General features: G+C 40.5%; 1 protein-coding gene across 1 annotated transcript in view; it reads left to right on the forward strand.

The window, feature by feature from the left end:
• Positions 1-2,522: 2,522 nt before the first annotated feature.
• TBC1D8B (TBC1 domain family member 8B) overlaps positions 2,523-23,069 on the forward strand; it is a 77,726-nt gene continuing 57,179 nt past the window's right edge. Inside the window, exon 1 of the mRNA XM_070365588.1 lies at positions 2,523-2,803. Coding sequence (XP_070221689.1) covers positions 2,674-2,803 — 130 coding nt within the window. The 5' untranslated portion in view covers positions 2,523-2,673. The remainder of the gene's footprint in view (positions 2,804-23,069) is intronic.

Genomic DNA, 23,069 nt, shown 5'->3' on the forward strand with positions numbered 1-23,069 from the left:
AGCACCAGCAGTGATATCCATGGCAGTTTGTAATTCTTGTCCTTCTTCTCTAAAAACAATGTATACTAATATACACAATTGAATAGTGACATGGTCTATATAGTGACATGGTCTGTCATTTTAAGTCGTTTTAAGAAAAATACTTCTATTTGCAAAGGCTTGAAATACAGTAGATGATCAATACAAAACGTTATATTCCAGGAGTAATGTAAACATGTTTTATTCACATAATCAACAAAATGTTTACTACAACAGGAGCTCTCTAAATGCTCTGCTCCGAGCCAAAAGTGGGTCCACTTCTGTAACAGGGAGCATGTGGGTTTATCTGAATAGAATTGCCCAGTAAAGGGACAGAAGAATCATCCAGCTCTGCATAGCCCCTGCCACAACTCTTACAGTTTAAGGGTATTGGAAAAGAATGTGGCTTGATGAGGAAGGAAATAAAAAGGGGAAGGAAAAATAAAAAATAAAGGATACTTCACATCTCTTTTTATTTGCCACATTTACTGATCTTTCACCAGGAAGATTTAAGAAATTATCTTCCTTAATACATATCCAAATTAGGATGGCTTTCCCCAAGGATACATTGCAGTTCGGGCTCTGGGAAGATTGCTGTCCACCGCCACCACTCCCCCCATGCCCGACTACCCCCGCCCCCCACCTCCAAAAAGCTGCATTGGGACTAATAACTGCATTTTAGAAAAAAGGAATCCCAAATTGGCCTTTTTTTCACTTTCAAGAAAAATCCCTGCTTGTAGCACACACCTGCTTTCTTTGAGGTGGCCCACATTTTGTGAGGGTTAAGCCACAGACGCTGCTCTGAGGCAGAGTTTTATGGCTCCTTGGCATCTGGGTGTGCCCCACCCCATTTTTTTTAAGTCATATTTTTGAGGCTTCATTCTCAATATAGCTTGCCAAGAGGCCCCCCCCCCACCTTTTTTTGTACGCTGCCTCTCAACTCTTTCCTTCCTATAAACGTTTTCACTTTCAGTTGTTGTGTGTTAGTTGCTCAGTCTTATCTGACTCTTTGCAACCCCATGGACTGTAGCCTCTGTCCATGGAATTCTCCAGGCAAGAATGCTGGAGTGGTTTGCCATTTTCTTCTCCAGAGGATCTTCCAGACCCAGGGATTGAACCCAGGTGTCCTGCATTGCAGGCAGATTCTTTACCGTCTGAGCCACCAGAGAAGCCTCTTTAATTCTGGTGGGCTTAGTGACAGCAGTAAATAAAAATGTCCCTCAAATAATTTCTCATAATGATGTCTCACAAAGTACCGACTTCAAAGTGTTTAAGCAGCTGCGTATCACTAACAAGGTACAGGCTTCCCTGAAAGGGATTCTTAAAGAACTGAAGCAAAAAAATCGCTCATAAATTATTATATCCAGTAAAGCAAAGTTGGACGACATTTTCTGTGGCTGATTACAATATTTAGAACAAATCTGGGAAGGAAGGAGCACACGGCGTGAAAAACACTATATGGTTTCTGGAAATTTTATATTTTTATTGTATGGGCAGAAAAGAGCTTAATCCAAGAAAGATTTTTCAATCAGACAATGAATAGTATCAGACTCCACTTTCTGTGTAACTTTGGCTAAGTCACCGAACCCGACTGCCCATTTGTTTATGTACAGAGTGGGGAATGAGATATACATTGTGAGACTTCTGTAAGGATTATGTGAGACACTGTAAGTGAAATCGCTTAGTACATAGTAAGAGAAGGCAATGGCACCCCACTCCAGTACTCTTGCCTGGAAAATCCCATGGACGGCGGAGCCTGGTAGGCTGCAGTCCATGGGGTCGCTAGAAGTCGGACACGACTGAGCGACTTCACTTTCTCTTTTCACTTTCATGCATTGGAGCAGGAAATGGCAACCCACTCCAGTGTTCTTGCCTGGGGAATCCCAGCGACGGGGGAGCCTGGTGGGCTTCCGTCTATGGGGTCGCAGAGAGTCGGACACGACTGAAGCGACTTAGCAGCAGCAGCAAGAGCGTATTAAACGTTAGTTCTGGAGAAGGAAATGGCAACCCACTCCAGTATTCTTGCCTGGAGAATTCCATGGACAGAGGAGCCTGGTGGGCTATAGTCAACGGGGTCGCAAAGAGTTGGACACGACTGAGCTACGTTAGTTACCGCTACTGCTCCTTCCCAGAATGGCCGTTCGTTACTCCCAAATTCCGGAAACTATTTACTACAGTTTAACACCCTCAGCTGTAAAAGGATGAGAAGAAACAACACCTCTATACCCGGGCCTCACTTATTCGCTCCAAAAACCGCTTTAAACTTTCGATTGGCAAAATCCACTGAACTGGTGGCTTGGACTCGCTTTGAAAGCACGCGCACCCAGCTCTCACCCCAATGGATTGTGGGAAGCGTAGTCCCGCGCTCCAAGTGCTTGAGTACAGAAAAGCGGGAAGCAAACTACAATTCCCAGAAGAGAAAGGAACAGGACTATTTCCCAGTCGGGCGTTAGCGCTGTGGGAGGGAATTGGCAATCTCGCTGCCTACGTGGGAGAGAAGGGAGGGTTGGGGGAAGTGTGGAAAAGCAGAACTCTAGCGGCTGCCGCCTGAGGCAGATTTAGTGGGAGGAGAAGTAGAGGGGAGGAAAAGAGTGGAGGGGTGAGGTGAGGAGGGCATCTGGGTGGCTGCTCCAGGGCGGCATAAAGTTCTTCGCGATGTGGCTGAAGCCCGAGGAAGTGCTCTTGAAAAATGCGCTGAAGCTGTGGATGATGGAAAGGTCCAATGACTACTTCGTGCTGCAGCGGCGTCGGGGCTACGGGGAGGAAGGCGGCGGGGGACTCACAGGTAAGATGTGGCCATTACCCCCACCCTCCCTGCCTGGGGCCCCGTGTTTTCTGGTACTTAAAAGGAGGTGAGGGACAGTTACTCGTCGCCGCCCGCCACCTGATTCTAAATCCTGGGCGGGGAGGGTGGGGGTGGGTGGGACTCGGATTCTTCTCCCCCCACCACCACCTTTCCGTCGCCCTCACTGAGTCCTAAGAACGCCTCCCTGGACCAGCAGTCGGTCTTTGGATGGGACGGCGAAAGGGAGGAGGGGGTTCTTTCTGAAGCCTAGGAAGAATCTGAGGTAAAGGAGGGGCTTTTTCAGAGGCAGAGTACCCATGGGGGAGGGGGCTGGTGACAAGCGTTAGACGTGGGCAGATCGCTTTTAGGCTAGTGATCAGGGCCAGTTCGCAGTTGTGCACTTAACTTTTTTCCACAACCTCCCCACCTCCCCCATCTTTAGCCACCACCCTGGGGGTGGTGGTGGGGGGTAATTGTGTGGGAGGACGGATGAGGAGAAAGGGAGGAACTCCAATCACATCTAGGGGGATCGGCGTCAAAAGAGAGATTCGGGAGTCGGGGTTGGGCGGGGGGAGGGGAGAGTCGCGGTGCGGGGGGAAGGTGAGGAGTAGGTCTCAGAATTGCTAATTCCTCCCCATTTAGCGTTTTTCACTTTGTCTCCAAGTTTACGATCCTTGGGATCCCCTCCCAAAGTAACCGTTGTAACTCGTTTCTTCCTTGAGTGTTTGGCGCTGACTACCCTTTCTTTCAGAGCCAAGGTTGTAAAGCAAACCGATTGAACAAACGGAAGTTTCTCTTCCCGCCTAATCCATCCTGCCTTCACTTCTTTGATTTACAAATCAAGAACTCTATTTGTGTCTAGTCTGGGAACTTTGTTTTGAGACCAGCCTTCTTGGGCAGGTGCAAACTTTTGGTCACTGGAGAGACCAGAGCTCATTTTCGTGACAACTTATAGTTCGATATTGTGGCCTTGAAGTGATGGTCCAGGATTAATTCAGCAGCGAGATGGAATGAAAAGGAAGTGTCTCAAAACCTGCTTGTTAGTCCCATCATAATCTCCTGTTGAAGGATGTTCGACAAATTCTTTCATTCATTCAACCTTAAGAGCCTACTGTGTGCCATATGGAATGCTAGTATACAAAGATAATTAATATTCAGTTCCCTGTCTGTGAAGTGTTCATAATCGAGATAAGTGGCAGAGGGTCGGGTTTGAGGGAAATAATCAGCAAACCAGGCAAATTATAATTATGACCTGTAACTGCTAAACCAGGCAAATTGTAATTAGAACCAAATAACTGAAGGCATTGCTTTTTCTCTTCTGTTAAATGGTGTCTACCTCAGAGTTGAGAGGATGAAATAAATAGGTGCCAAATCAATGTGTATTGTTGAGATGGTGATGAACATGTGCTATTATTTACTTTTTTTTCAAGATCCAGGTAGTGTGGTGAGAATTCTGAGGTCCTATGGGACATTTAAAAAAATATCTTGCATGACCTATTCATCCTATTCAGCTTCCAAAAGAGCCCTCTTGAAAATACCGCCACAAAAATTGCCTGATTAAACTTCATGTTTTGCCACTTTATAATTTTCAAAAATTAGAAGTGTTATTTTGCAGAGGAGTCTTTCCATTTAGTAGATGTATATATTTTCCAGATTAAAATTTGAGAATCAATGTTCATAATTACCCAGTGATGTAATTTGCCCATTTGAGTCCATTGAAAACAGATCAGAATATATTTAAAATATATTTTCCAGCCCAGTGTTACAGCATAAAATTTTGGTTCCCCATAATTTTATTTGACCAGAATTTTTCTGGTGCTCCTGTCCACATTTACCAAAGTTTATGTCACTTTGTTACAACTACTGTGTTCCTGAAAAGTAATAGGTAAATCAGATTTTTGAGAATCAAATCACTATTGCTGCTGCTGCTGCTAAGTCGCTTCAGTCGTGTCCGACTCTGTGACACCCCATAGACGGCAGCCCATCAGGCTCCTCCGTCCCTGGGATTCTCCAGGCAAGAACACTGGAGTGGGTTGCTATTTCCTTCTCCAATGTATGAAAGTAAAAAGTGAAAGGGAAGTCACTCAGTCATGTCTGACTCTTAGCGACCCCATGGACTGCAGCCTCCCAGGCTCCTCCGTCCATGGATTTTCCAGGCAAGAGTACTGGAGTGGGGTGCCATTGCCTTCTCCGCAAATCACTATTATGTAGTAGTAAATATGTTTTTACTTGTTGCAAATTTTCTTTATATAATCACTCCTTGTTTTCTTTATTTGGGTTTTCATTTGACGCTGTCTTTTTTGTTTGTTTGTTTGTTGCTGCGTGACTTGTGGGATTTTAGTTTCTTGACCAGGGATTGAACCCAGGCCTCTTGGCATCAAGAGCCCGGGAGTCCCAACCACTGGACCGCCAGGGAATTCCTTTGAGGTGCTTTTTCTTAAAGCATGCATCAGTTGCACCAGTTTCTTACCTGTCTCCCACCCATTTGCATTTACTCTAGCCCCATCTCTGTAAAAGAAGAGAGGGTTTGTCTGAAGAAATAAACCAAGATTTCTGCCACACCTGTATGATGAGAACAGGTATAGCCCCATTTTTGTGGTCAGTTCGTATCTCAGCATATTTGTCTTTATCTGTGGTGTGGTAGAATGCTTGAAATTACCACATGAGAGTTACCACTATTATATTTCATGTAAATTAAGATGGCTCAGAATGGAGCAAGGAGGTGTTTTTAAGGTTTATTTGGTTCTTTTTGGTCCAGAGCAAAAGTGTGTGCTGATTTTCATGGCTGCTCAATTAGTGTATTCTTAAAATTGTGAACCCAACAGCTTTGCTGTGCTTTACCACAAATACACATTTGGGTTCGCTCTCATAGGAGATTGATTCTGTGCTAGTATAAGCTTGCCTTTGTCCATTTTGTTTGCTAAAATCCAATGCTACATGCTCCCCCTTTAAGAATTTCATTTATACATTTTATTTTAATGAAGAAAATGAACACCTAGAGATTCTAATATTGTACTTTTTTTTAAGATTTCATTTCTTGGCCATGTGATAATTGGCAATAAGCACCACCAATGTAAGAATTTAGCTGTGGACTTGGAGAAGTTAGTTGGCTCTTTTTTTTAAAAATTCTAGTAATGGAATTGGAGCAACAGAGAACCCTAGGATGGTTTTAGCAGGTGACTAACTTAAAGTTAGAATTCTGAAGTCCTTTTCTAAATTTTCTGAAACACTTCTAGTGGATATCTTAGCATTTGGTAAGATTACTTAGCATTTGCCTAACTGTATCTTACTTAATTGTCCTAGTTCCCAGCAGGGTGGAATATCTTGTGAAAAATTTTTTATACATAAGATTATTTTTCAGATAAAGTGATTTTCATTTAGAGAAGTAATAAACCCTTCTAGATTTTTGTAGTTACCTTGCAGTATTCCTTGTTCCTCCTGGATGATAAGGGTAATGACTTTTCTCTGGCACTTACCACTTGGCTTTATGTAATTAAAAATAATTTATGCATATTTGGCTTATTAAGCACAAATCAACAACTTGCTTGTCAGATGGGAGCTACTACATGAGTGAAATTATGGGGCTACATTCTATTAAATACTCTAGTATGGGACCTAGGAAGGTCTGCCAATTAGGAAGCTTTAATTTAGATAGTTTGTTGAGAGTATTTTACTCTTTTTTAAAAAAATTTATTTATTTGGCTGCACTGGGTCTTAGTCGCAGCATGTGGGATCTAGTTCCCTGACCAGGGTTCAAACCCTGGCTCTCTGCACTGGGAGCTGAGTCTTAGTCACTGGACCACCAGGGAAGTCCCAGTATTTGACTCTTGAATTTTCCATATCTGAATAGTGTGAGCAGGTTCTTGTGTGTTAGACTTACAGTCTCCTTCAGTAGACCTTACTTTTTTGTGATGTAGAACTAGACTAAGAAATGAAACATGAAAATGGAAGATGTTTCCTTACCCCTTCTTGCATCTTGGCACTGCTACTTTGAAATTAAACCATCTGTAAACACTAGAACATGATAACATTTGAAATGAGCTTCCCATTTTATGATATTTATATAAACTTAATAAATCACTATGTGAGTTATAAATAAACACACACATAAAAATCAATTAGGTAACCTTTAAAAAGTTCTTCATGACCATCCCTCAAAAATACAAAGTTTTTCTCTCCCTTTTCCCTACTCCCAACTCAAGGACCCAACTCTGAAAATGTTCTCAAGTTTTCCTTAGCAAAATATTCCTGCATTCCATACTTACAAAGGAAGCAGCTGATAAAATTTTGGCCTCCCAGATATCTCATTACTGGGACCTGGGTGCTAAATAGTGGCCTTGACATTTCATTTTACATAAGGAAAGATCAACCCTCCCACCCAGTCTACCGCCCCCACCCCACCACAGTGTAAATTAATAAATATCATTTTGGCTTATTAAAGAGAAAAATCCCATGGGGCAACCCCTAGGGAGGCAAATCACACTGTATGCTCCCCTCTCGTCTTCCCTTCCTGGAACGTGTATCCATGTGAAATCCAGTAAACAGTTGTCTTTAAAGATCTCTTAGAATGATGAAGGACGGCTTTGCAGGAGGTTTTGAGACATAAAGGATGGTCAGTGTCACCACTTTTTCTAGGTAGTAATGGAAGGATTATTGAGTGCATACCTGTGAGCTTCAGGCCTTTCTTCACATACCTGTTAATACACTGCTCTCTTGCCCTTTTCCCTCCTCTGCTTGCTGCTAGGGTCTCTCCTCCCTTAAGCATAGCCTGGGAACCACCACTCCAGTTCACCTTAGGGCCATGAATCCTCAATCCTCAAGAGTTAAAGTGATAATGATGTGGATTGTGTGCAAAGAAGTTGATTTCTTTCCTTTTTTTGATTAAGATATTGGAGGTTTATAATGTAAGTGGGAAATTAATATTTGCTGTCAAGTAGATTTTGTTCTAATGAAAAAAGAATACTAAGAAGTGATGACACTGACCAACCTTCATTTTTCAAAACCTACAGACCTGTTTGTTCTTGTCATATTCAAAGAGATCTTTGAAGGTAATTTTTACTTAATTTCACCTGTATCCTTTGTGAGTATGGAATGCAGGAATATTTTGCTAAGGAAAACTTGAGAACTTCCAGAAAGGGAAGTGAGCACTGTGTGATTTGCTCTCCCCAGGGGTTACCCTAATGAGATTTTCTTTTTAGTAAGTCAACTACAAGCCAAAATCCACAAATGCATGAATGCACCACCTAGTCCAGTGAATCCATGTACCCATTAACCCTATTTCCTTTATCTTCCCTGATTCTTTAATATTTTTATGTGTCTGTTTAGTTGTGATTGTTTTATAAAAGCTTTGTCATGTGTAAAATGGGAACAGAACTTATCTTCAGTATCTCGGGGCAATGTTACGTGAATCAAATGAGTTTTGAAACTTGTGAGCAACTGATTAAACATTTGACACTCATTTATCTGTTGATAAAGGAATGATTTGTTTAGTGCCATTTTTAAAATTAATTAATTTAAATTGGAGGATAATTTATTTACAGTATTGTGGTGTTTCTTGCCTTACTTCAACATGAATCACCCACGGGTGCACATGTGCCCCCCGATCCTGAACCCCCCTCCCTCCTTCCTCCCCACTCCATCCCTCTAGGCTGTCCAGAGCACTGGCTTCAAGTGCCCTGATTCATGCATCAAACTTACACTCTCCATCTATTTCACATATGGTAATGTACATGTTTCAGTGCTATTCTCTCAAATCATCCCACACTCCCCTTCTTCCGCATAGTCCAAAAACCTGTTTTTACATCTGTGTCTCTTTTGCTGCCTTGCATATAGGATCGTTGTTACCATCTTTCTAAATTCCACATATATGTGTTAATATACTGTTTTGGTGTTTCTCTTTCTGACTTACTTCACTCTGTATAATAGGCTCCAGTTTCATCCACCTCATTAGAACTGACTCAAAAGCATTGCTTTTTATAGCTGAGTAATACTCCATTGTGTATATGTACCACAACTTCCTTATCCATTCAGCTGCCGATGGACATCTAGGTTGCACCCATGTCCTAGCTATTGTAAACAGTGCTGCAGTGAACATTGGGGTACACGTGTCTCTTTCAGTTCTGGTTTCCTTGGTGTGTATGCCCAGCAGTGGGATTGCTGGGTCATATGGCAGTTCTATTTCCAGTTTTTTAAGGAATCTCCACACTGTTCTCCATAGTGGCTGTACTAGTTTGCATTCCCACCAGCAGTGTAAGAGGGTTCCCTTTTCTCCACACCCTCTCCAGCATTTACTGTTTGTAGACATTTTGATGGCAGCCATTCTGACCAGCATGTGATGATACCTCATTGTGTTTTTGATTTGTATTTCTCTAATAATGAGTGATATTGAGCATCTTTTCATGTGTTTATTAGCCATCTGTATGTCTTTGGAGAAATATCTGTTTAGTTCTTTGGCCCACTTTTTGATTGGGTTTTTCGATTTTCTGGTATTGAGCTGCATGAGCTGCTTGTATATTTTGAAGATTAATTCTTTGTCAGTTGCTTCGTTTGCTATTATTTTCTCCCATTCTGAAGGCTACCTTTTCACCTTGCTTATAGTTTCCTTCATTGTGCAAAAGCTTTTGAGTTTAATAAGGTCCCATTTGTTTATTTTTGTTTTTATTTCCATTATTTTGGGAGGTGGGTCCTAGAGGATCTTGGTGTGATTTATGTCAGAGAGTGTTCTACCTGTGTTTTCCTCTAAGAGTTTTATAGTTTCTAGTCTTACATTTAGATCTTTAATCCATTTTGAGTTTATCTTTGTGTATGGTGTTAGAGTGTTCTAGTTTCATTCTTTTACATGTGGTTGACCAGTCTTCCCAGCACCACTTGTTAAAGAGATTGTCTTTTCTCCATTGTATATTTTTGCCTCCTTTATCAAAGATAAGGTGTCCATAGGTGCATGGATTTATCTCTGAGCTTTCTATTTTGTTCCATTGATCTATATTTCTGTCTTTGTTAGTGCCATTTTCTTTACCTGAAGAGCAAATAAGGATCTATATTTGTACCATTTTTTCCTAGTAATTACTTTTCCCATGTTGTATCCGACAAAGGTTTGTATAGTCAAAGCTATGGTTTCTTTAGTAGTCATGTACGGATGTGAGAGTTGGACCATAAAGAAGGCTTGAAAGTGAAAGTCGCTCAGTGGTATCTGACTCTTTGCCACCCCATGGACTGTATAGTCCATGGAATTCTCCAGATCAGAATACTGGAGTGGGTAGCCTTTCCCTACTCCAGGGGATCTTCCCAACCCAGGGATCAAACCCAGGTCTCCTGCATTGCAGGTGGATTCTTTACCAGCTGAGCCACCAGGGAAGCCCAGGAATACTGGAGTCAGTAGCCTATCCCTTCTGCAGTGGATCTTCCCGACCCAGGAATCAAACTAGGGTCTCCTGAATTGCAGGCGGATTCTTTACCAACTGAGCTATGAGGGAAGCCCGTAGTGCTGAAGAATTGATGGCTTTTGAACTGTGGTGCTGGAAAAGACTCTTGGGAGTCCCTTGGAGAGCAAGGAGATCAAACCAGTTAATCCTAAAGGAAATCAACCCTGAATATGCATTGGAAAGACTGATGCTGAAGTTCCAATACTTTGGCCACCTGATACGAAGAGCTGATTCACTGGAAAAGACCGTGATGTTGAGAAAGATTGAGTGCAGGAGGAGAAGGGGGCGACAGAAAATGAGATGGTTGGATGGCATCATTGGTTCAATGGACATGAGTTTGAGCAAACCTGGCATGCTATAGTCCATGAGGTCACAAAGAATCAGATATGACTTCATAACTGAACAACAGCTTATAGAAATTGATTTGGAGTAGTTTTTGTTCAGTCACTCAGTCATATCCTACTCTTTGCAATCCCATGGACTGCAGCATGCTGGGCTTTCCTGTCCTGCACCATCTCTCGGAGTTTGCTCAAACTCAGGTCCATTGAGCCAATGATGCCATCCAACCATCTCACCCCATGTTGCTCCCTTCTCCTCCTGCCTTCAGTCCTTCTCAACATCATGGTCTTTTCCAGTGAGTCAGCTTTTCGTATCAGGTGGCCAGAGTATTGGAGCTTCAGCATCAGTCATTCCAATGAATATTCGTGACTGATTTCCTTTAGGATTGACTGGTTTGATTTCCTTGTTGTCCAAGGGACTCTCAAGAGTCTTCTCCAACATCACAGTTCGAAAGCATCAATCCTTTGGTGCTCAGCCTTCTTTATGGTCCTACTCTCACATCCATACATGACTACTGGATAAGCGATAGCTTTGAGTAGACAGACCTTTGTTGGCAAAGTGATGTCTCTGATTTTTAATATGCTGTCTAGGTTTGTCATAGCTTTTCTTCGATGGAGCAAGCATCTTTGAATTTTGTGGCGGCAGCCATTGTCTGCAGTGATTTTGGAGCCCAAGAAAATGAAATCTGCCACTGTTTCCACTTTTCCCCTCACCTCTATTTGCCATGAAGTGATGCGACTGGATGCCATGATCTATACAATATGCAGCGATAACACTGCAAAATCAAAACACTGCAAAATCAAAACAGTGATATTTAAGAGGACTTAGACTAAAATAGCAGGACAGCATTTCTTTTTGATCTATTATTACCCCAAACCCAGAAGTCCTCAAACAGTGTTTCTATAGATATAAGCATCACTTGTCTTTCTGAGTGGTGTCTAAGAGTGTGTGCAACTCTAGTTGTCTATGTTATATTTTTCAAAACATAATACTTGAAGAAGAAATAACCATTCAGCTGGTGAAAGGCCATGCTTCTGGTGGACAGCTGTGGAAGGAATATGGATGTAAAATAAGCTAAAAATTAATAAAATAAATAGGACTATACTGTTTCCCATGTTGCTATACAGCTATGCCATGGATTTTATATTACTTTTATGTTAGAAAATCTGCCCAGTTTACCTCCTTTTGCTGCTACTATATGAGCACCTCAGGTAAGAGTAAATCCTAAATGTGAATCAGATCAGATCAGATCAGATCAGTTGCTCAGTCGTGTCCGACTCTTTGCGACCCCATGAATCACAGCACGCCAGGCCTCCCTTTCCATCACCAACTCCCGGAGTTCACCCAGACTCACGTTCATTGAGTCAGTGATGCCATCCAGCCATCTCATCCTCTGTCATCCCCTTCTCCTCTTTGCCCCCAATCCCTCCCAGCATCAGAGTCTTTTCCAATGAGTCAACTCTTCGTGTGAGGTGGCCAAAGTTTCAGCTTTAGCATCATTCCTTCCAAAGAAATCCCAGGGCTGATCTCCTTCAGAATGGACTGGTTGGATCTCCTTGCAGTCCAAGAGACTCTCAAGAGTCTTCTGCAACACCACAGTTCAAAAGCATCAATTCTTTGGTGCTCAGCCTTCTTCACAGTCCAACTCTCACATCCATACATGACCACAGGAAAAACCATAGCCTTGACTAGACGGACCTTTGTTGGCAAAGTAATGTCTCTGCTTTTGAATATGCTATCTAGGTTGGTCATAACTTTCCTTCCAAGGAGTAAGTGTTCTTTAATTTCATGGCTGCAGTCACCATCTGTAGTGATTTTGGAGCCCAGAAAAATAAAGTCTGACACTGTTTCCACTGTTTCCCCATCTATTTCCCATGAAGTGATGGGACCGGATGCCATGATCTTCGTTTTCTGAATGTTGAGCTTTAAGCCAACTTTTTCACTCTCCACTTTCACTTTCATCAAGAGGCTCTTTAGTTCCTCTTCACTTTCTGCCATAAGGGTGGTGTCATCTGCATATCTGAGGTTATTGATATTTCTCCCGGCAATCTTGATTCCAGCTTGTGTTTCTTCCAGTCCAGCGTTTCTCATGATGTACTCTGCATATAAGTTAAATAAACAGGGTGACAATAAATGTGAATACTCAACAGATAATTACCAAGTGACTTCTAAAAATCAAGCACTGTTTTAGGTGCTACAGATAACAGCAGTGAGCAAAACAAAATCCCCGTTCTCATGGGGCTAACATTTTAGTTGAGGGAGGCAAATTAATATATGGCTGGTAGCAGTAAATGCTATAAAGAAAAATAAAGTAAGGTATAGTAATAGAGAGGGGAGGGGATTGGTAGTTTAGATAAGTGTGGTTTAGGAATGCTTCCTTAAGGTGACCTATGAGTAGAGACCAGAGGGACTAGAGTACATGAGCCAAGCAGATAATTTGAAACAGACTGAATATACATAATTCTGTCTAGGAATTTCACTGTGAAAAGAAGCAGACAAATGGGTGGTAGCCGGCTACTGGTTTGGGTGTTGGGTATACAGTGGTGAATAAAACAAAAATAACTTATACCCCCATAGACTTTATAATCTGGTAGGACAGACAAATAATAAGTAAGCAAGCAAATATATAATTATTGGGGTAGTCAGTAATAATATCTGCCTGGTGTGAGTGGCTTATAAATAGTCATGCATAAGGAGTATTTGAAACTCCCAAAGCAATTTTCCAGGGCCAGATCTGGTGTAAAGTATGCTTTATCTAATTTCCTGTTAAATGATACAAAGATTCCTAAAAGCAGTGATTAATAACAATAGGTGGTATTCTGGTGGCAGAATTCAAGTGTGACATCTGTGGAGCAACTTGTCAAAAGCCAGTTTGCATTGTTTTTTTAAATTAGCCATCTCTCAGCACTAACAAGATCTGGGATGTGGCTTGGTAGAGAGGAATAATATGCTAGTGCAGAAGCAAAAGATGGCAGTTGTGGGGGATACAGTAAGTACTCCAGATTTACTTATTTGTGGCTGAAAATAGGAAACTCAAGATATATTGCCCTTAGCAACCAGAAAGTTCTGTTGAAGAGCAACGCCCTCATCTATAGAAGAGGAAAACCTGGAAAACTAGAGATAGAAATTCAAAAGGACTTGAGAATGAAACCTTTGTTGTTTTTTGTCTCCACTGCCCATTGAATTCAGTCTAGATGGTTTTGTTTTTTTCTCTTTCACTACAGTATAAAAAAGTGAAGTTTTAAAACAGGAGGTAATCACATTTGTTGATTTTTATCCTTAAATTAGTTGCCCTTTTGTTTTAAACTAACCAAAATCATAGCCAGCTTTCAGTTCAATTCAGTTCAGTTGCTCAGTCGTGTCCGACTCTTTGCGACCCCATAAATCGCAGCACGCCAGGCCTCCCTGTCCATCACCAACTCCCAGAGTTCACTGAGACTCATGTCCATCAAGTCGGTGATGCCATCCAGCCATCTCATCCTCTGTCGTCCCCTTCTCCTCCTGCCCCCCAATCCCTCCCAGCATCAGTCTTTTCCAATGAGTCAACTCTTCGAATGAGGTGGCCAAAGTACTGGAGTTTCAGCTTTAGCATCATTCCTTCCAAAGAAATCCCAGGGCTGATCTCCTTCAGAATGGACTGGTTGGATCTCCTTGCAGTCCAAGAAACTCTCAAGAGTCTTCTCCAACACCACAGTTCAAAAGCATCAATTCTTCGGCGCTCAGCCTTCTTCACAGTCCAACTCTCACATTCATACGTGACCACAGGAAAAACCATAGCCTTGACTAGACGAACCTTTGTTGGCAAAGTAATGTCTCTGCTTTTGAATATGCTATCTAGGTTGGTTATAACTTTCCTTCCAAGGAGTAAGCGTCTTTTAATTTCATGGCTGCAGTCACCATCTGTAGTGATTTTGGAGCCCAGAAAAATAAAGTCTGACGCTGTTTCCATGGTTTCCCCATCTATTTCCCATGAAGTGATGGGACCAGATGCCATGATCTTCGTTTTCTGAATGTTGAGCTTTAAGCTAACTTTTTCACTCTCCACTTTCACTTTCATCAAGAGACCAACCTAGATAGCATATTCAAAAGCAGAGACATCACTTTGCCAACAAAGGTCCATCTAGTCAAGGCTATGGTTTTTCCTGTGGTCATGTATGGATGTGAGAGTTGGACTGTGAAGAAGGCTATGTGCCGAAGAATTGATGCTTTTGAACTGTGGTGTTGGAGAAGACTCTTGAGAGTTTCTTGGACTGCAAGGAGATCCAACCAGTCCATTCTGAAGGAGATCAGCCCTGGGATTTCTTTGGAAGGAATGATGCTAAAGCTGAAACTCCAGTACTTTGGCCACCTCATTCAAAGAGTTGACTCATTGGAAAAGACTCTGATGCTGGGAGGGATTGGGGGCAAGAGGAGAAGGGGATGACAGAGGATGAGATGGCTGGATGACATCACTGACTCGATGGACGTGAGTCTGGGTAAACTCCGGGAGTTGGTGATGGAAAGGGAGGCCTGGCGTGCTGTGATTCATGGGTTCGCAAAGAGTCGGACACGACTGCGCGACTGATCTGATCTAGGTTGGTCATAACTTTCCTTCCAAGGAGTAAGCGTCTTTTAATTTCATGGCTGCAGTCACCATCTGCAGTCATTTTGGAGCCCCCAAAAATAAAGTCTGACACTGTTTCCACTGTTTCCCCATCTATTTCCCATGAAGTGATGGGACCGGATACCATGATCTTCGTTTTCTGAATGTTGAGCTTTAAGCCAACTTTTTCAGTCTCCACTTTCACCAAGAGGCTTTTTAGTTCCTCTTCACTTTCTGCCATAAGGGTGGTGTCATCTGCATATCTGAGGTTATTGATATTTCTCCTGGCAGTCTTGATTCCAGCTTGTGCTTCTTCCAGCCCAGAGTTTCTCATGATGTACTCTGCATATAAGTTAAATAAGCAGGGTGACAATATGCAGCCTTGACGTACTCCTTTTCCTATTTGGAACCAGTCTGTTGTTCCATGTCCAGTTCTAACTGTTGCTTCCTGACCTGCATACAGATTTCTCAAGAGGGAGGTCAGGTGGTCTGGTATTCCCATCTCTTTCAGAATTGTCCAGTTTCTTGTGATCCACACAGTCAAAGGCTTTGGCATAGTCAATAAAGCAGAAATAGATGCTTTTCTGGAACTCTCTTGCTTTTTCCATGATCCAGCGGATGTTGGCAATTTGATCTTTGGTTCCTCTGCCTTTTCTAAAACCAGCTTGAACATCAGGAAGTTCATGGTTCACGTATTGTTGAAGCCTGGCTTGGAGAATTTTGAGCATTACTTTACTAGCATGTGAGATAAGTGCAATTGTGCAGTAGTTTGAGCATTCTTTGGCATTGCCTTTCTTTGGGATTGGAATGAAAACTGACCTTTTCCAGTCCTGTGGCCACTGCTGAGTTTTCCAAATTTGCTGGCATATTGAATGCAGCACTTTCACAGCATCATCTTTCAGGAATTGAAATAGCTCCACTGGAATTCCATCACCTCCACTATCTTTGTTTGTAGTGATGCTTTCTAAGTCCCACTTGACTTCACATTCCAGGATGTCTGGCTCTATCTAGGTCAGTGATCATACCATCGTGATATCACAGTAATCCAAGTCTATGCCCCAACCAGTAGCCAGCTTTAGTTCTTCTAAACAATGTTTTTAAAATACTGTACTATATATGAGTTTCCATTTGCTGCCACACTTGCTTTTTGCTTTGCCCCTAGGAATTCAGATGTTGTTATTTTCTTTAATTTTCTGAGGGCCAGTCTTTTTGCGCCTTGATGCATAAGTCTTGAAGTGTATTAAGATGCTGTAAATAAAGATGAAAACAATTTTCATATTTCTGTTTTAATCTTTAGAAGTATAGATGTATTTGATGGATAATTCTTATATTCTTTTTTTCCCCATGACATGGTAATCTACCATTTATGCTCAATTACTTACCTTTACAAAATTCTAAATCCTTTAATGAAACAAAGCTTTATTTTCAGTTAGGGAAGGAAATGAGTGCTTATGTATATCTAGTTTTCAAGTAAATGTCTGTAAAAAATGCAAGGAGAGGGAAAATAAGGCAAGAGAATTATTTTTATTAACTGTTTTCTAAAAGCTTTTAGTGCTTTCAAAATGTCAACTATGTCTGTTGGATTATTGTAAAAGAAGAGTTCACAATCTTGTTTTAAGGACTTAGAACTGGCAGCAAAAGCAGTAGAAAGAGGAAGACCTACGGCCTTTACTGAGAACATTACTTTCTCCTATTTGAATGTATTTCCTACTAAGTTTACCAATTAGTTTGTTCATCAACATTTAATGAACCTGAGATTATAAAAAATTCAGTAAAGGTGTGCTTGTTTGACTTGGTAAACCTGGCAACTGAAGACAAGATACAGAATCCATTATAAAGTTTCAACAGTCATTTCTATTGTCAAAGTTTATAATTGAGTGTTTTACTTAGAATGGAAATTAAATGTTCTTTGTATTAGGAAGTGCATTTTAATAACTTCTGCAGCTGGAGCAGTGTTGCCTTACACAATGTCCTCAATCTAGTGTACAGGCAGAAAAAGCCACTTGTCAAATGAAAGTGTACTAAACTAGCACATGATAATGAGTACCAAGCTTTGGCTATTTTATAGTGTCCCTTCCTCCAACACTTAGCCTAGTTGTTCATATTATTATTAACCTAATATAAGAAAAAAATGTTTATCAGATTTGCAGGTGTCTGAAAATTGAAAGTGACAGTTAATACCATAGATCAGTTTTCTCAATACTGACTGCATGTTAGATTCAACTGAGAACCTTTTTAAACAAACTAAATGACACTGGAGTATTTATGGGTAAAATGATATGATATTTGGGATTTACTTTAAAGTACTCTAGGAGGGAATAACAATAGAAGATTGGCAAACTGTTGGTAATTATTGAAGTTATGTCATGGGCACATAGAAGTTTTAGTTTATTCTTCTCTTTTTGAAAGTTTTTATAAAACACAGTTAAGGAAAAATAGAATACCTGGGCCCTATCCCAGCTGAATTAAATTAGAATCTTCAGTCGGAGAAGGCAATGGCACCCCACTCCAGTACTCTTGCCTGGAAAATCCCATGGATGGAGGAGCCTGGTAGGCTGCAGTCCATGGGGTCGCTAAGGGTCTGACACGACTGAGCGACTTCACTTTCACTTTTCACTTTCATGCATTGGAGAAGGAAATGGCAACCCACTCCAGTGTTCTTGCCTGGAGAATCCCAGGGACGGGGGAGCCTTGTGGCCTGCCGTCTATGGGGTCGCACAGAGTCAAACATGACTGAGGCGACTTAGTAGTAGTAGTAGTAGCAGGCTTTAGTGGTTTTAAAAGTTGAGCTTGAGTAGTTTGTAAAACTCCTCCAGGGCTTACCTGGTGCCTCAGTGGTAAGGAATCTGCCTGCGAATGCAGGAGACATGGGTTCAATCCCTGATCGGGGAAGATCTCACGTGCCCCAGAGCAACTAAGCCCTTGTGCCACAACTATTAAGCCTGTGCTCTAGAGCTAGGGAGCTACAACTGCTGAGCCCACGCCCGCTAGAGCTCATGCTCCGCAACAGGAGAAGCCACCACAGTGAGAAGCCCTCAAACCACAACTAGAGCGTAGCCCCCACTTGCTGCCACTAGAGAAAAGCCTGTGCAGTGACGAAGACCCAGCACAGCCAAAAATAAAGTAAATTAAAATAAATAAATCTTTAAAAAATCCCTCCCCCAAATAATTCAAACTTGCAGTTACAGTTGAGAATCACTATCATGGAAAATAAAGTCAAGATTCAGATAGATCTGGACAAGTTAAAAGCTCAGTTGAAATCAATGAGATAAAATTTAGCATAGGTAAATGTAAACTGTATTTATGTTTTTTTTAAATCAACTGTACAGGACAGAGAATACCTAGGTTGGTGCTTGTGTTTGTGAAAAAGGTCAAAGTAGGTTAATTTATCACAAGGTTAGTATGATGATAATATGACATCATGACTAGAAGCCTAGTATGATCTTTGACAGCATTAATAGAACCATGTAGCCTACAGTATAAAAACCCTACATTTGTTCAGATCTTATCTCATATTCAGGTTTGAAAGACACATTTTATGAGACTTTGACAAATATGTATGTTAAGAGAAATAATAAGAGACTCAATCTCTTACAACAAACAGATGAAAGAACTAGGTATATTTTAAGCCAGTAGATGAGAAGAATAAGCACAGGGAGACAAGAAAACTATAATCGTATTAATAACATTTAAAGTCCTACCATATTGAATAGAGGATATATTTTGTATGGCCCCAAAGTTGCAAAAGTAGTATTTACCCTAAGGAAGACCATCATTTTCTATTTTTTAAAAGTGTGTAAGAAATACTTTCATTTTTCTATCGTAAAGGTTAAAAAAATGTTCATTTCAGAAAATATGTATAGGTGTGAAAAAGAAAATAATGACCACGCATCATCCTGCTGCCCAGAGATAACCACTGTAACCCAGATTGGCTACCTAATGTATGTGGCTCAGTGTAAAATGAAAATGCAGGGGGAAGAAGAAAGAAAATGTGCAGGGCTCTATGTTAAAAAATTAAGAATTTAAAGATGTAACAGCAGAGTATTAAAGCAAGCATGGGGCCCTTCTGGCATGAGGCCCTATGGACAGGTCATAAGCTCATGAAGCTAGCTTTAATTATATAACATCTAGAAATTTACAGTTCACCCTTCAACAACATGGAGTTTGAACTGAATGGGTCCACTTTATATGACTTTTTTCCCCAGTGAATACAACAGTATTATACAGTCTTCAGTCTGTTGAATCTGTGGATGTGGAGCTGCAGACATGGAGGGCTGACTATGAAGTTATATGCAGTTTTGACTTGCGTGGGGGTCAATACCTCTAACCCCTTGCGTTGTTCACGGGTCAATTGTAAAAATATTTTAGAAATAAGTTTCTAATTAGTAGACATTCCCACCAATGCAATAGGCTCCCTTGGGATAACTGGAGTTAAAAAGGGAAAAGCTAGGCTTCCAATCAGGGATACTGTAGAATAGATGAATGTGTTGGTGGTTGGACCATATGACATGCTAGGATATTTTTTCATCTCTGACATCAATGATGCTCTATCTCTATCCATTCAAAAATAATTGGTTCATGAACAGTTCATTACCCGCAAGTTGTCTGTTTTTTGAAATCATAAAACCTTGCTTTTTGTTATCTTGCTGTATCATTTAATAAAAAATATTTCATATCAACTAGGGCGATGGTTTCCTTTAACAGGGTGTAGAACATTACCTTACTCAGCTATAGACATTCAAAAAATGATTTTTGAGTTTCTTGATATTTTTAACTCTCTTGTTCTGTCCTGCAGCTGACAGACAGTATTCTTTTCCCAATTTACTATTGCTATGCATGCGTGCTAAGTCACTTCAGTCATGTCCAGCTGTCTGTGACCCTATGGACTGTAGCTCTCTGGGCTCCTCTGTCCATGGGATTCTCCAGGCAAGAAGACTGGAGTAGGTTGCCATTGCCCTCCTCCAGGGGATCTTCCCACCCAGGAATTGAACCTATGTCTCCTGAGGCTCCTGCATTGCAGGTAGATTCTTTATCTCTGAGCCATCAAGGAAGCCCGTTTCTATTGCTATAGATCTTCCTATATGTAGGCTGATTCATGACCTTGGATGTTCAGGCTATCAGATGATAAACCTCTGTTTATATGGAAAAGCAACCCAAAGTTCTCTGCTTATTTTCTTGCACTTCTAGAACCCAGACATTGGTACATATTAATTCCTGAATGACTTGCAGGGACTTGATGATGATTATAGCTTAATAAGCTTCAAGACTTCCCCAAGTAACTTGAAATGTATTGCACTAGCTTCCAAATTATTTTTTGCATGGTTTTGCACTAGCTCCCAGATTTAAAGCACTTACCAAAACTGACCAGTTTCCTTTCTGCATAGTGTAAAGCACTTATAATCTTGCAAACAATTCTGTTGCAAAAACAGTGAGCTTTCATGCCAGTGATTATCACTACTTTGTTCCCAGTCTCAAACTTTCTATCGAAGAACTAATTTTTCTTATGTTACTCAGAAATAATGATCTGTAGTCTCTCCTTTCCTTTCTGCCTCCTCACACATCCACACTCCATGTTAACTTTCAGCTGAGCCAAACTTTTCTTTACCTCTTTGTTCTTTTTCCCATTCTTCTAATACTGCTTTTTCTAGTGTATATGAAGAAGGAAATAGACTTTGAGCTCCTTTTCTTTGAATTGTGGCAAAATGTGCAGTAAATAATTTTCCTTGCAAATTTGCAAAAAACTTTTTTGAAAGCTTTTTTAGAACTTAAATTCATGGGAGCCAAATCCAGCAGCTTAATAGTGCTGTCTTTAATGAATGCTTTTATTTGAACTCCTTATTTTGACAATTTTGTTAAGTCATTGCATGTTTATTTATATAAACAGGCATTCATATACATGATTCCATTTTTTCAATCTGAAGATAGTTCCCTCTTTTGGTTTTCTTTCACTGCCTCTTTTTAGTATTTTCACTTTCCCATCTTCAAAATGAAAACATCCTCCTTTTTTTTCCTATTTCCTGAATAATTTCAGTTAAGTTGCTCTGAAGAGGCTATCTGCATATGTTTAACTCCCACTTTTCTTTTTCACCAGCTCCCACTTTTCTTACTTTATCCTAATCTCGTAGCCAGATCTCCAATTTCTCACAGTCACTTTTTCATACTGAGAGTGATAGACTTATTTTTCCTTTTATCTCCAACCCTTCAGTAATTCCCTCATTAGTTGACATAGAATCACTTCCTGTATCTCACGTCTTCATTCCAATTCTCTCTTCCCCCGTACCATCTCTTTCATAATATTTGTCTGGGTGTTCATATTTCTTTTTCTTAGTCTTCAATTCATATTATAACTTTTTCATATCAGATAATTGCTTTTTTCTATAATCTGCACATGTTGTGATTGCCAAAATCTTGCTTCTAAGACTGCCTTTTAAGACTGCTAATTGATATGCTGCATTTGTGACCCCTGTTTTTACCAATTCCTACATCTCTCTCCCACCCTTTCCTTTCACCTGAGCCAAGTTTCTCTTTATTTCTTTGTTTTATCTTCTACTCTTCTAATTTACTTCCCTCTATGCTTACAATAACTCCCTACCTCACATCTGCCAATGTACCTATATTCTCATTCAAATCTTGCTTGAAATCTTAACTCCTTTTAAGTGGGTAAAGATAGGAAAATAGCCAAAGGCCTGTTTTATAGTTGAGTTATTTTTGTCTTAAGTCTGTATGCTAAATCAAAGAGGAATGCCTCATAAAGTAAAACCAACACTCAACCAGTCAAAGCTTCCAGAAAAGAAAGATTGATTTATGTTTCTCAGCCATCTCACTGATAAGTTAACAAATTTTGCTCCTGAAAGTTAGGGATAGAAACCTAGAGGTAGAAGACATGGTTATTGTCCTCAGAGAACTAATAATCTAGGTAAGGAGGCAAAATTAATATACATGAAGTACTTAGAAAGTAGTTGTAATAACTAACCTAATAATCAGAATGCTGGGTTGTATCATACAGACTTTTAAGTGTTGTGTATAATCAGAGACAAGGGAAGGCATAATTGCTTGGGGTTGCCAATGAAGATTTCACAGGGGAATTGGGTCTTGAAGAAAACATAGAATTTGGATTAGCCACACTGGGCTACAAGACTTCCATTTACATTTCTAGGTAAAAAAGAGACTTGCTTAGCAGAGACTTTTTAAGTTTTTATTTATTTATTTATGTTTGGCTGTATTGGATCTTTGTTGCTTTGCATGGGCCTTTTCTCTAGTTGCAGAGAGCCCAGGCTACTTTCTAGTTGCAGTGCCCAGGCTTATTTTGTTGCGGAGCATGGACTCTAGGGCACATGGGCTCATTAGTTGTGGCTCTCTGGCTCTAGAGCACTGGCTTAATTGTTGTCTTACAAGCTTAGATGCTCCATAGTATGTGGACTCTTCCGGGACCAGGGATAAAACTGAGGTCTCCTGCATTGGCCGGTGGATTTTTTACTACTGAGCCACCAGGGAACCCCAGACTTGCTATGCAAAGACTTTAAGGGAGAAATTAGGAAAACAGGAAACTTATTCTAGGAGGAGTAGGAAATATCAAATAATTAAATTGAAGCTAAATAATCAAAACCTTGAATTTGAAATTGAGGAATTAAATGTTAAAAAGAAAAAAATCCCCTTTAAGCATTTTAATTAATCAAGATTTTTATCTTGTTAAAATCCATTGTTTTTCTTCAATAGCTAACATTGAGTCTTTTACTATGTGCTAACATTGTGCTAAGTGTTTTATGTGTAATAATAACTCATTTTATCTTTCCAACAACCTTTTGTGGTAGGTTCCAGTTTTACCCCCTTATTTTACAAATGAGAATGAAGAAAAGGTAAGTACAACTGGGTCAAGTTGACACAAGTTAGTACTAGGATTCAAACCTAGGAAATTTCTGGTACT

Source organism: Bos mutus, chromosome X (assembly GCF_027580195.1).
Source record: "Bos mutus isolate GX-2022 chromosome X, NWIPB_WYAK_1.1, whole genome shotgun sequence".
NCBI classification, from domain to species: domain Eukaryota; kingdom Metazoa; phylum Chordata; class Mammalia; order Artiodactyla; family Bovidae; genus Bos; species Bos mutus.